At 36.5% G+C, this 15096-nt stretch overlaps 1 protein-coding gene across 2 annotated transcripts in view; it reads right to left on the reverse strand.

The window, feature by feature from the left end:
- Positions 1–8764: 8764 nt before the first annotated feature.
- lmx1b (LIM homeobox transcription factor 1, beta) overlaps positions 8765–15096 on the reverse strand; it is a 64357-nt gene continuing 58025 nt past the window's right edge. For both annotated transcript variants that reach the window (XM_015392328.1, XM_015392326.1), the window contains 2 exons: positions 12763–12924; positions 8765–9984 (listed from right to left, as the gene is read on the reverse strand). In XM_015392328.1, coding sequence (XP_015247814.1) covers positions 9827–9984; positions 12763–12924 — 320 coding nt within the window. In that variant the 3' untranslated portion in view covers positions 8765–9826. The remainder of the gene's footprint in view (positions 9985–12762; positions 12925–15096) is intronic.

A 15096-nucleotide genomic window follows, 5' to 3' on the forward strand; every position in this document is an offset into this window, starting at 1 on the left:
ACTCCGTTTGATGAGGAAACCATCCACAGGTGTGTGAGGAGGTGGGCCAGAACCAGGCGCCTCCTGGTGGATGAAGGGAAACAAACACAGAAAACACTGACATAAAGACAGGAGTCCTGACACTTGCACTTTTTTTTTTTTTTTTTACAAGAAAATTAATCTAATTAATTAATTACCTAATCAATTAATCCAAGACATTTCCTCTTTCTTTTCACGCTGTTGCCAGGCAACTAGTGACTCACTTGACTCCGTTAAAGCTTATTTACTCATTTTGCCAAAATTAGATCTACCGACACATTGTTTAATTAAGGTAAATATAGAAAATGTTTAAGGTAATGAAAATATAGAACAAAAACATAGTGTAAAACAAAGAATAAAAAAAAAAGTTAAATAACATAAGCCACCAGGGTGCCTAAATGTCAATGGTAAGAGTGAGCAAGTGGTTTAGAAATTGTCACATATACTTGGTCCTTTTAAACAGTGAAGTCATTCTTTAAAAATGCTTTTTTCCATTTACTCCTATCTTTGTCAGACATTAGAATACATTGATTATCACAGCTGTTTTAGTTTGACAAAAAGCAAAAACAGAGAGAGAGGAATTACTTTTTCCCAGAAATGACTGAAAACTTAACTACTCTTTCTATCAAAATGGAAATATTTGAAATCAATTTCATTACTCAGCACAAACATTCAAAAGGTTTCAGTGCAGCATTTTCCTTTACGAGAATCACCTTTCCTGGTTGGACGTCAACCAGTGGCAGCAGTGTGTTGTGCTTCTGACTGACAGAACAAAGTACGATGCCGCTGTGAGGGCATGCTTGGATGTTTGGCTCGACCTCATCACAACAGCTCAAAGAGTGGTACAAGCTCTGATTTGATTATAAACAGGCCCTCAAGGCTCAAAGAATATGTGTCAGACGTTGGTTAAAAGTCTCCCCTAACAATTAACCACGCGGCATGGAAAATGCCCAGTGAAAACACCCATAAGCTCCCCCAGTTCCCGCTGGAGACTGGCTGTGAACTCCTGTGAACCCTGCAAAATCATGAAAAGAAATCTAGACTGTACTGAAGCCACAAGTGTCTGAAAAGCTTGGCAGAGCAACAATTAATTGGGTTGGGTTTGTTAAATTGTAATATGGGTCTGTTGTGAATGCAGTGTTGAGAAACAACAATTTGGAATGTCAATTACAGCTACAATAAATCTAAAAACAATGGCCATTTAAAACTAGAAGTTGCATGACCTGATGGAATGATTGTGATGAAGTGAGGGCAGTCATTCGATTCGGCTTCTGTCCTAGTTCATGCTGTGCTTTTATTAGCTAGCCACTTAGAATCTTTCTTTAAATTACCCTGAATAATAAACTGAGCTCCATGTGTTTTTCCATGCACTCGGTAAGAGAAGCTAACGGTGTAACTGAATCACAAACCTCCAATTGTGTCTAAGGTGGAATATTTCAGGATCCTGGTTATCTAACGAAAATATTGTCACTAGACTCATTTCCTATATGGTGCCAGAACAGCAGAAGAGTAAATGTGTGAACAGTGTTCAGAAGGGCGACTCTTAACCTGCCGTGAGTTTGTGTGTCTCCGGCTCAGGTTTCAGGGGTGGCTGTTTTCATATCGAGGCTACACTAACCTCCACCTCTTCGGTGGATTTACAGCCAACTGAGAGCCAGTGAACAAGTGGCAGCATACATGACTTTCATTCATTTTCTTGACAGTTTTCTTGACTCGGGGCATGAACTGTGAAAATTTAGAAGTCAGTGAAAAGACGCAAGAGGTGTAAAGGGATGCCTTCTGGTTAATTTAATAAATATTGTGGAATCTGTAAATTTGATTCACTCCAGTCTCTTTCCACTTATTCTCTCTATTCAGCAACTGAATTTAAAAAAACAAAAGATTTGAGAAATTTAATACAAATCTACTGGTGTATTCCATTATCCTCAGCTCTGGAATTTAACATCTTGGGGTGATTTAATCACTTAAGGTTTTTAGCTTGTAGACCCTTCAATTCAATTAAATTACATTTATTTATATAGTGCTAATTTACAACACTTGCCATCTCAAGGCACTTTCAAATTCAACCAGAATATACAGGCAATTTGATTCAAAGTTTTTTATCTAAGGAAAACTCATTGACTCAGAGGCAATCCCTCAAACTCAGCATGCTTGTAGCGACATTGGAGAGGAAAATCTCCCTTTTAACAAGAAGAAACCTCCAGCAGAACCAAACTCAGTGTGAGCGACCATCTGCCGAAGCCGACTGGGGTTCAAGGAGATAGAAGCAGACATACAGAAATAAGCATAGAAACAAAATGCAACTGTCAACAAGCTCCACAGGCTTCACCGTCCAGGAAACACACAGCAAGGCAGACGAGCTCCGAGCCAACTCCTATGTGAGAGGATGAATAGAGCACATCCAGCCAGTCACAATAAGAGAAACAGGACTACACTGAAAAATAAGCCTAGCTCCAACATCTATAAACAAAAGTGTTGATGGCAGCAGCACAGCTGATATTTTTCACCAGGATGGAGTCACAGGAACAGACCAGATGAAGCTACTATAAGAAAAAGCACAGAGAGAGCATGACATTACATATTGAGCTAACTAATTCTGCAGAGTGGGAGAATAGAGATAGAATGAAGCAAAATAATGAAAACGGGGGTCCCTATGTCCTCCAGCAGTCTAAGTCTTTAGCAGCATAACTAAGGAGAATGATCAGGATAACCTGAGCCACTAACTATAAGTTTTATCAAAAAGGAAAGTTTTAAGCCTACCCATAAAAGTAGACAGGGTGTCTGCCTCACGGACTAAAACTGGTAGTTGGTTCCACAGGAGAGAAGCCTGATAACTAAAAGATCTGCCTCCCATTCTACTTTTAGGAACCACTAGTAAACCTCAGTGAAGTAATCTTTTAGGAGCACAAGATACAATAAGTTGTCTGATATAAGATAGATTTGGCATTTAAGGCTTTATATGTGAGTAGGAGGAATTTAAATTCTATTCTGTATTTAACAGGAAGCCAATGAAGGGAAGCTAGGATAGGAGAGATATGATCTCTCTTTTTAATTTTCATAAGAACTTTGGCTGCAGCATTTTCAATCAGCTGAAGGTATTTAACTACAGGTTATGGACTTTCTGATAGTAAAGAATTACAATAAATGTAGATTGAAACAATTATGCTAAAGGAAAACATATAAATGTCCAGACGTTTATACTTCAGGAAGAGGACTGGTTCTGTTTTCCAGAGGCTGGTTGGAGGGTGTTGTTATCCGCAGCTTTTGAGCACTTCTATTAACCTAGGGTGAAAGGCCACTTGAAGTGGAAGAGTTCATCACTAAAAAGAATCATGAAAGGTATGTTGCATTCAAGGACACTTACATTTTGTAAACATATCCATGTTTATATAACACAAAGTTAAAAAAATAGATTTTGGTAAATAATTGTTCATTCATGGGAAATGTGTCACAAAGAAAAAAAATGCAACCATTAAACTGATATTTATTGAACAATTTCCAATTTAAACAGCATAGCAGTGTGTTATTTGCTCCTGATTGCTAGTGATTCCCTGCCAACGCAAACCTAAATAGGTGAAGTTTGGTAAACTCTACTGGAATCTTAACTAGAACTGAGGGCTTTGGAAAGATGAGATTAAGATTAAGGTTTGTACAAAATGTCCAGTCAGCCCACTTTAAATCGGAAATATAACCTCTTATGCTATTATTAAAATAATTATCATAATTCATGGATTAATTAATTTTTTGTTATTTAAACACCATAGCTCCAATGACTACCCAAGAGGAAGTCTGTAGTTCGGGACCTGTGGAGAATCAGTAGCCGTGTGTCCATCCAAATATAACTTTTAAAATGTTGATAGAAAGAAAATGCAAATTTGACGTGTTTCTATCAACAGGGGTGAATGAAAATAATAATGTTTTAATTAGTTGATCTTATGATTGAATGTAATAAACAGGAAGTGGTAGCAAACTAGTGCTGATTAGTAATAGGCTGAGGTTTTAATGAGTGTGTTGTGATGGCGCATGTTATACTCACTATAATATCAACTGATATTAGCGATGGCACATGCTCTACTGAGATGCTGAGAGGGAAGTTTAACTGTAATCAATTGGATAGACCTACAACCAATAAGAGCAACGGAGTGCGTGACGTATGTTAAGCGAGGCATAGTTGTTGTCAACAAAAATCAAAGTGTGTAGTTGCACGCCTAGAATAAGAAGATGAGCCTTGATCGCGTTTCTCTGTTCCTCTTTTAAAATTAATTTGCTGTCGATATCTTCTAGAACAGACCTAATAGCAGAATCTACACACTTAAACTCTCCAGCGGCAGCCATTGTTTTTTTCACCCATGCGTGCTTTGGTGACGTGGTTGATTACGTTACTGTTGATCATCTGTCCATCATCGCCCTGACAATTTCATTGGCCCGCCAGATATTGTGCGAGCATACTCGCGCTACTACTAAGCAATGCCAGACTGAACTTCCCGACCTCAAACGTTGTGGGCGGGACTAAGTTCGGAATGGCACCCAGGCTAGTTATAACCCCCTAGAATAAGGCAATTTTGAGCACTACCTGAAAACTTAAAAGTGTGTAATTACTACTGTTGCACCAATACCAATACCAGTATTGGCGAGTACCAATAAATAGGGCACCGATACCCTTTTGAGAGGCGATAGTTTATTCAATTATTGTCACCCATTCCAGGTAGGCAATAAAAAGTTCTACCGGATTCACTTTGTATTAGTCTTTTTCCTGTTTAACAAAGGTAGGCAGCAGCTTGACAAAGCCATGAGGGCAATTATTTAACATCCAAGTAGTATGCAGTTCTTCATATATGTACACACACATCAATTTCAAACAGATAGTATCTGTATGGTATCGGTATCAACCAATACTGCACAGCCAGGTTAAGGTATCGGTATCAGGGCCAAAAAATGGCATCGGCCCAACATTAATAGTTACTTTAGTAGATTAATGCTCTAAATCATATGACCAGAACAGAAAAGACAGACACCGCTGACTAGACACAACGCCAGCTATCTTCTATCCGTATTAGAGTACTGTCCAACTGACAATAATGGGTTGTTCAGAGTGCTTAAAAACCGGCATGCTCATTAAGTTTTGGACTAGCTTTAAAAACTTTCAAACATCAAATTACTTTTGAACATTAAACGTAATCCAGTTAAATCCATCACTCAGGTTAAACATTTGGCAGTTCTAATTTTTTTTTTTTGTGTAGTAATTTTATTAGGATATAAAAGTTTTATTACACAACCTTTCCTGAGGTGCTGATAAATGGGGTTCTAATGTTCAAACTGTATTGTGAAAGCTGCATCTGTCTAAATTGTTGATTGCTTTCTCACTGTCAGGTGTGTATGTTGTATAGGCAGGTGGTTATTAAAGGCAATTACGTTTTCTACTACAAAGAAAATATTTAAGGAGTGTCTACAATACGGACATTTGTATTTTTATGTTGGTAGAAACTATGCAGACAGGAGCCAAGAACAGATAGTCCTAAAGTACAAACTGGTTTGGTAAAGGCAAACCCTTACTCCATGAAATTTGCTCCAGCTTTGCACATCAGAACATTATGTAAACATACTTGTTTGTCTTGTTAGTCAGACAGATATATTTCAAATCAACAGCTTCCTCATCAGATGAATATCATTACCCCCCAGTCAAACCAAATTGGTCTCGCTTGCAGGATTTTGGTTTCTCAGAAAAAAATGTCTTGCATTCCAGTTGCCATGATGTTTTAAATGATCGACTCTGTAATGTTATTCTAATAACACTTATTAGCGCCTTGCAAGTTTACTGCAGTAATCCAGTGCCAGACTTGTTCTTATTTTCTTTTTTTATGCCTAAAAAATAAACTTGTTTACGATAACCTGAAACATTTCTATATATGTCTGTATTTATATCTTCACAGCTTCATATACATTTTTTTTTACTGTTTATAAACAAGTTATTATCAAATATCTCAAAGGGAATCAAAACCGGATTGTTATTTATATTCCTTAGTTCCCTTTTCTGAAATACAGCAGTAAGAAACCTTAGATCATAGCAAAGGTTTAAGTGTAGGAGAATTTTCCCTTTTAAGTTTACACTCACCTTTTCTCCACATAGTCTGTGGTAGGACCTTCTCTTCTTCTCTCCATCTAAACACCTCTCATTAAGCTCACCTGGCTGGCATGAAAAGGGTCAGTTTAAGTCAATTGTACTGGCTTTTCCCCGCAAACACAACGTGTGCGTAGCAGTCCCATCCATGTTTACTGTAAATGGGACTCTTTGTTATCCATGTTTGCTCAGTCTTTCACAGATTAATCCTCATACATACAAGAAACCTGATGCAAACCTGTCCATTGTCCTCACAGAGCCTGTGTCGCACAAAGGCACACACGTTTGTACCCAAACCAATTTTTTCAGTTTAGCAAACTGGCCCTAGTATTTTCGGACTACGGATAAAGGTATCAGTTTATATATGGTGTTTAAGTGTTGCACTGATATTATGGTACTTTCTATTTATTATGTTTAATGGGAATTTGCAAGTGGAAATCCAAAGCAGCCTCTAGAAATAAAGCTGTGAAAGCCAACAGATCTATACTCGACGACCAAAGCAAATAGCCAATCCCATTGGTTTTCTTAATTAGAACTACATACCTGATTGATTGTCCAATGTTCCTTCTCCAACTTAAAAAAAAACGTATCAAAAACCATCCCAGCCAGCCAGTAAGACTATTGAAACCCACTTTTCTGGTCTACGTATGACTGTTTTACACTATATCTGCAGCACAGCTGCAGTGTTCGACTACAACTTTGATGTCTTTCCACCTACTGAAGTCAGACTATATCCATTTTTGGCTGTTTAGCTGCTTATTGTTTTACATATAGACTTTTCCCTCCCCAAAAAAATCTACTGCATACTGTCAATGTCAATTCAATTGTTTTAAGCAGGCCAGAGAACTGTTTTTTTAGGCTTACTGCAGTGTAAATTACAGTCTCACAGCCAGTAAAACTTGCCAAAAAATAAATAAAAAAATTTAAATTCTAATGTTGCCATTTATCACCACCATCTTTTTGTATGCAGTTGAAACATGTCTCACCCAGCTTCATTTAAACTGAATGTGTGTTTCACAGACAGTGGCAAGTGGTTCTCCGCTGTAGTAAATGTTCAGCAGCCTGGGCAATTATAAGTTGGACTAAATTAGCTATTTGACATCTGGTGTGGATCTAATATTTTGAATAAATTAACTGCTTGCTTTCTCCAATATTCCTGCGTCTGTTGCCATGGTTTCGCTTGTTGTTTGTTTCCCTAGACTGGCCTGACCTGAAAATTTTATTTGGACCCCACATATAGAATTGTTTAAATTTGCAGTGACACATCTTTTGACAACACATTGCTCATAAATATGTTCATTAAGTATTAAAGGAGTTTAAGTCTTCATGGAAAGTAAGAGGCACACTCACATCCTACCTGTTCCATCTCTGTATTGCTTGCCACCCATAAATGTCCACTAATGCTAATCTTTGGTTTATATTAGCAAACATTTTACCTCCTTGTCCAGAAGCAGCAACCTTTGCATGGCTTTTAAACCCCTTTGATGCATTAGACACTAATTATGATGTTTTTGCTCTTTTTCTTTTTTGTGCTTGAATCTGATAAAGGAAACGATGAGAAGAAGCCATCTCTCAGCTCTATCACAGACCTACTAGGATCAAGTAACACCTGAGGTCCACGTCAAGTGACTTCAACTATCTATTCCTATTGGTGCATTGACGTTATTTAGGACCCCTTGAAATTTGTACAAATATTTTTACACTATAGATATATATTTTGGTAAAATTATTTTATTCTGCACCCCTCTAGGTCAAAGTTAAAAATTTTGATGAAAAATGTGCAGCTATGACCTTTAAAACACACAAAATTAAGTATAGAATGTTTTCATCTTGCATTAGTTCCCTATTCAGGCATCTGAGATGAATCCATTGCAGCATTAATATAATAAGGATATATTTTAACACTCTTTATCTGAAATAACTGATTTAAATATTCACCTTAAAATCAATAACATGAACCGAAATTACTAGGGCCTTGCGTTAGCATGGCAGAGCTTCTGTAGGTGAGTCACTCTAACACAGAACATGTTTTAATTCAGTTTAGTCATGTGACAAACAGACAGTGGGTGGAAACTTGCTCGTCTGCTTTAAAAGCTGTCAAACAGACAGATATAAAGCTCCCAGATGGTTCTTTAAGCAACTGCCTGACAGCCCTGAAGGTTATAGGTGGGGTGTGCAGGTGTAATGGTATATCACCTGAACTTCCCTGACCTCACAACTGCTGCTTAAAATATTTCCTCCTCTCCGTCTTTCTTCCTGTTCTCGTGTGTCAAGCATGCTATGGTACTCAGTTTGTTTTGAAATAAAAAAAGTTAAACTCAGCTGTATTTTTTGCATTATTCTCAATCTTACAGCCAGAATCAACACAGAGATTATTTTCTTTATCAAGACTTCACATTAATTAACCTGATATAATGTCTGTGTACTGTATGCCTTATAATGCACCGTATGACTAAAGATATCAATTTTTGGAATATAAATGTAAATATAAACTGTAAAAAAAATAATCCAGCCCACATATAGAGACGGAAGCTACAAAAATACTAGAGATTAGAATAAAATGACCTATCAGAAAAGCTCATCATTCGCACAAATACTGGGCTAATAGCATCAGCCTTGAAATGGTCACAGATGGCATTTATTTAATTTTATCAGGAGAAAAAACATTGTTTATTCATCAAACCAGTCAACTTTGGTCAATTAGCAACTTGAACATTTTGAGAATGTACATCGGACAATGACAACATAAGGTTTACGGTCTGTACGAAATAAATAGCAACGTTGCTCATTTACAGCTTGGCTGGAGAACAAATAAAAAAAACAAAAACAAAACAAAAACAAAAATACATAAGGGTTAATCTTCATATTTAAAATGACATACAGAGGTGTTGTGATTCTTGTGAACTCACTAACTGATCCAAAAAAAAAAGCTCTCATTTTTAAATAAAGCTTTTCACGTTTAATATGTACCTTCAAGAGCCTGTTATAGTTAAATAAATAGAATGCTTTCAATTTCTAACATGCACATCCAATTTGTCCGGGGAAACTATTTACAGTTCACTGGTCCTATACGTCCGCCTTTCTTTTCATTTTTTTTAACTCCTCTACACGATTCTTTCTCATCACAAACGCTCATACACACACAAATGTACAGTCACTCTTGCAGACATGCTGCATCTATATACTATTAACACAATACCTAAATCTATGGCAAGTGATCAAAATGCTAACGGTGAACGTAGAAGTCCATGTAGTGTGAAGAAGAATTAGTCCAAACACCACATCTTAACCAGGGAGGGGGGCGGTGAGGGGCTTACAAAAAGTTAGTTTACAATTGATCATGCACTGTATAAACTCAGCGTGTTATTTGGTTTGAGAGGTTTTCATCAGTGGCTTCCGTATCTACTTGTTTTCTTTAGGTGAACAAAGAAAAGATTAAGGAATAATTAATCCTAACAAATAATCTCTAAGAATATTTAAGTCTTATGTAAGTCCCTCCATTCTTCACTCTCCCACAAAAAGTGGTTTTTCTATCTTTTTGTAAGCTTCCACGTATAACCAGGAGCTGCTGGAAGGGGTTGTTTCTTCATCTCCATAGTAGTGTAGAAACTCCAGGCCATCGCAGGTTGAGATGGGCAGTTTTTTATTTCTTCTCCTATCTTGTGCTGACGCTTTCTGTTCCACTCATATTCATGACGCAAAGTAAGAGTTCTGCATTGAGTAGAGGCGGTCGATGGGGTTTCCCACGCGGGCCTGCATGGAGTTGACTTCTGAGGAGGCCATGAAGCAATCGCTGAGGCTGGTTAAAGATGTGTCGCTGTCTATGTCGTGAAATGCAGAATCGTTGCCTGTGAAGAAAAAGACGTGGGGTAAGTCAGGACCATATTCCATACCATATGAATTACCATGTTGTGGTATATGATTAAAAATATACTGGATTAACACTGCAAAAATGTAAATCTAATAAAGTAATTTTTGTCTTAAAATAAGTGCATTTTCTTTTTAATTGAGGGGGTAAGTGAGACTTTTTGCCAATGAAACGAGGCAATTTACACTTAAAATAAGAAAAAAGAACTGCATTGTCTTATTTCAAGTGCATATGATCTAATTAACTTATTCTAAGAGTAAAAATACTCATTCCATTGGCAAATCATCCTATTTTTCCGCTCAAATTAATTGTAAATTAACTTAATTTAATACATTTTCACTTATTTCTAGACCGTTTTTGCAGTGAACACTATCTTTGTATAATTGTTTTTGTTTAACATGATTTTTTTCTACTATAAAGACATAACATATTAAGCACAGCTTCATAGTGTTATTTACATTTATTCATTGATTTTTTTTTCTTTTCATACATAGCTAAGTAACTAAGTAATAAATTAACTCCCTTCAAATTAAGTAGTAGTCTTAAGTGCTTATTAGAGAAATTGCAAAGAGCAGAAGAGGAAAAAAAGCAAAATAAAATACAAGACAACGAAGTTTCTGAGAATTCTTGTTCCTGTAACCAAGGAGGAAACCATTTTCCAGCTAACAAGGCACCTGTGAGATCGACAAGCAAAGGCGGAGGACCAGGATTGTGTTGCTCTAGGTTAAAAAGAACTGGAGTTTCACTAAAACTGCCGCCACATTGAAAACTTTTACATTTGTGGAACGGCACCATGGAAACTTTGAGGCTGACACACCTTTTTTCTTTTACAATACATGTTGTCTTTTAAGTAATGCTGGTTTAGCAGGTCCAAATATGAGGAAACGATCTGGATTTTATGGACCACAAATTCATGTTTAACGTTGCTTGTTTCTATTGTGCTTTGCTTTGGGGAAAAAGGGTGTTTGACTGCATTAGTTCAAAGTGTCATTAATCATGTAACAGTTTGGATTTTTTAAATTCATTTTGTTTTCTAAAGACACTCGGGGAACTAATTGTTTTTGTCAGATATTCTTTAGCGTTTAAAAGTATATCAAACAAAGTAATCAGAAATGGATCATGCTGTTAGTTTAGCTTACAAAAATAAAACCAGTTCCCTTCATTAGAGGATACAGGAGGTTTGCAAACCGTTCATTGAGATACTATAATGAAACAATTAAGTAAGCCCTGTGACATATTGGTAGCAGAGGCACATATGTGTAAAACATATGTTGTTTGAGAGCTAGACTTCAAGTATCTGATCTTTTCATCAGTCATAGAAAATTCATGTTGGCCTATCTTACATAGTGATATATTTCTAGACACTAAAGTGTTAAATATTTATAAAAGCTAAAGTGAAAGCAATGGACTTGATGCATATATGTTTAGGAGGAACATTTGCTAAACGCTATGATTTAAAACTATCGGCTGCGTTTCTTTAGTCAGAAATGTTTTACCAATTGAAACAGTATTCTGAACCTGACTCCATTATTTTTCTGGCTGCTTGTCTTATAATTTGCATTTGTAGTGGATTAGCACTATGTAAATACACCTAATTAAAAATATTTGCCCTTGCACTGCAATTAAAGCTGATGCACAGCAATGTGACTGTTTTTTTTTTTTTTTTTTCTGGGTCTGAAACAGTTACTTTTTAAATCATGGTACACATTAATACCAGTAATCAGTGCCTATTAAGAGGGAGAGACGTTAGAAAAATAATAACAAGAAAATTGCTCTGATGGTAAAATCAGAGAATTTTTATATTTGGGATTTATAGCAGAGATGGGAATATAAAATTACTAATAGTAACTTTGAGAAATAGCTGTAATGTGTCATCAAAATTGTGCAAAGACTTTTTGTTAGATATCATCAAAGCTCACTCTTTGCTGCTCTCACTGGAACGATTGAAAGACAGCAATGGGGCATGTAAACAAGGGGCACCCTCCTAAAAGATCTGGTTAATAGCAACTGTTTACGCCTTTCATAAAGCCTCAATGTGTTATTTCTCTGGGGGGAATAGTTAACTTTATTACACTCTGGATCTTAATGATAGTGTTGCACAAAATGGGGACAGTGTTTTGAGAGATATCGTTTAATGCCTTGCCAATATTGTTCTGCTCCCCAAACCAAAAGAGAATGATGAGACGAGGGATTTGGTTTCTTACTACTGCGAAGAACTAAATGGAAGCAAATTATAAGGAAGTTATGAACTTCAAGAAATGGTCCCATTGGGACACGTTGAGGACACCATTCAGAAATGTGCTGTTCCAGCCCGGTGGACTCAAAAATGATTGACTATTTTTTTTTTTTTTTTGCATTTTAATTCTTTCTCGTATCAAATAAAAATCAGAGGGATGTTTTCCCAGTTCTGATTCATTAGCTCTCCATCCTTGGACTGCAGTTTGTCTCAGCCAAACCGCATTTCTACTGACATTAGGAAACATCATCATTGACATGGCATCTTTTAGGAGTGGAGGCGTAGAGTTAAAACCATATCAAACGGATTTGAAAGCATACCTCAAACCCCAAGAGTTAATGAGAACAGTTGTGTTATCTCATGTGGGAGGAGATGCTGCTCGCTCCTCTCAGGGAGTAGCTTAAATCAGGGAGCTGCGGCCTTAGCACATGCCCCGCATCGAGGAGCTGTGATTAAGGGACTGGCATGTGCTCTACTCGTGTGTATATGGGAGCTGTGCAGTGTTAGGAGATGAACACTCACCATATGGGTTCATATGGTCCCCAGGCATCTGTGGGGGGGTGAGCCCCTGCTGAAACGGGTCTGTGCTGTAACCGTTCTGATCCATGGTGACCAGCTGCTGCTGTGGCGGAGCCAGCGGTGTGAAGGAGTTCATCATCCCCTCCATCCGATTGGACATCACCTCTGCAGGAAATGAAATAAAAGCTTCATGGAGCATAATTTTACATAAAATATCTCTAATGATGGAAAAACATGCGCTGACTGTTAATGTTTATTTGCAGAATCGGTCTGAGGCTGTACTGCAAGAGCCCCTTAAGAAACCTGAATTTATTCATATCATAAATTTTTAAACATGCATTTATTACGTATATGTGTACTACAACTATTAACATGAATTCACATCCAATACATTAGAGCACTGTTGAATTGTTTCTCTCATTTCATTAGCACCATTATGTGATACACTTTCTATAGATTATCTAAACAGACTCATTTCTAATTGATAATACCCAACAGATTTCACACTGTCCCCCATTATGATCTTTAAAAAATAAAAAAAATTCTTCAGATCATTTCAGGTAGTGACAATTTTATTGCCTGATCTTAAGGATTTTTCAGCAGTCCATCCTTATGTATGCAGTTCAGGTGGTTAAGTGTAGAGAGTGGAAGTGAAAAACCATTCAGATACTTTTAAAACAGTAATATGTCCAAGAAGTGAATAAAGAGAGAAAATACTTTGCTGTTTGACTTCACAGATTTCTATGTAATATATTCTGTTTAAGGTAGATTGGCACAACTACTGCTGATGTACTACAGTTTTATAGTTACTGGTTTTGATGGTTATTGTGAAGACCTTTCCATTTGTTAGCAATACTTGTTTAAAATTATATTATCATTCAAATTGTCTATTATAGCTCTAAAATGATAAATTCCAACTTTATGTACAGTAGCATTTCAGGCACTCACTCAGATTGTTTTGTGTAAAAAAAAACACTTTAATAAAGACCTATTGTCAAATTTGTAAAAAAAATAAATAAAAAAAATCAAATCTGTAAAAACTACATATACATAGAGAATAAATCAGGTTATAAACCTCATTAGTATAATAAATTGTGGACAATTTGTTGCTGTTTTCACTAGAAGTGGATTCGTTTTAAAATGTAAATATTCTGTATTCATATAAAATGTTCACAAAACCATGATCAACCTGATAAGCATGGCTAATTTTTCACATTAATTAAAAACTCTGAGTTTATAAACAGCTGAATGCATGGCTAAATATAAATATCTTCTTTCTCTCTAGAACCTGACTCACTCTGTAACTGTGGTGCAATTGGGCGCCCCCTGTTGGTTTGGAGACTATACAGCAGTTGTTCAGTTTGCCTTTGACTTGGCTCGGCTCTGTCTGTTTGTACTGTGGATGCTTTTGAGAAAAGTTCCTACAGCTATCCAATACCTGGATTGCATGCCTGACTCTGTGTTAGTATTACTATGGCAACCTTCAATAGTTCTGCCACAACTACGCTTGACAAACACTGCTTTGGGCTGACTGAGTGTCAAGAGGGACACAAAGCTGCCTCGTAGCTTCAGTACATTGAGCCCATCCCCCCCCAAATGTTTCACCATCCAATGATTTTGTACAATGATGTCTGTCATTTATTATGTTTGCCTCTGGAACATGATTTTCAAATTTATTGTGCAGCGCTCCCGTTTATTCGCTGGCATATTTATACTCTGTTAGCCCGCTTAATCACTGAACGCAAATTTGATTACGGTGCAGCACAGATAAGTAATGAGTAATTTCTGAGTTCTTGGTTTCCAAACAGCAAGACTTGCAATATTTTAATTCATTTTAATCAAATGAATAGCTTGTATTGAAAAAGTGCTTTGCTAATATATGGATTTTTAAATTTTGTCTCATGAAAAATTAACTTTAGACCAAGAGGTGTTTGTTATAAGGTTGAGATCTACTTTTTTAACCATTCTTTTTTAAATATAAAAAACATTATTTGTATTCCGCCCCTCTGAGAAATACAGCTTCTTTGTTGCATAATCTTGCTTCCTTTGGTTTCCTCATGGTTATGTGCAGTGGTAGGTCTGTTTACTGTGTCCCCTGCATTGTTGTAATTTTTTTCTTTTGCCATAAAGGCTGGATAAACTTCATATCTACTGTGGTACACTGGAAAAACGATCTAGAAATAAGTAAAAAAATCTTTGAATTAAGTGCATTTACCCTTATTTTGAGTAGGTAAATTAGACATTTTGCCAATGGAATGAGTATTTTTACTCTTAAAATAAGATAATTAGATAACATGCACTTGAAATAAGACAAATCAACTGTCTTTTCTTATTTTA

The sequence above is a fragment of the Cyprinodon variegatus genome, unplaced genomic scaffold (genome assembly GCF_000732505.1).
Source record: "Cyprinodon variegatus isolate N-32 unplaced genomic scaffold, C_variegatus-1.0 Scaffold586, whole genome shotgun sequence".
NCBI classification, from domain to species: domain Eukaryota; kingdom Metazoa; phylum Chordata; class Actinopteri; order Cyprinodontiformes; family Cyprinodontidae; genus Cyprinodon; species Cyprinodon variegatus.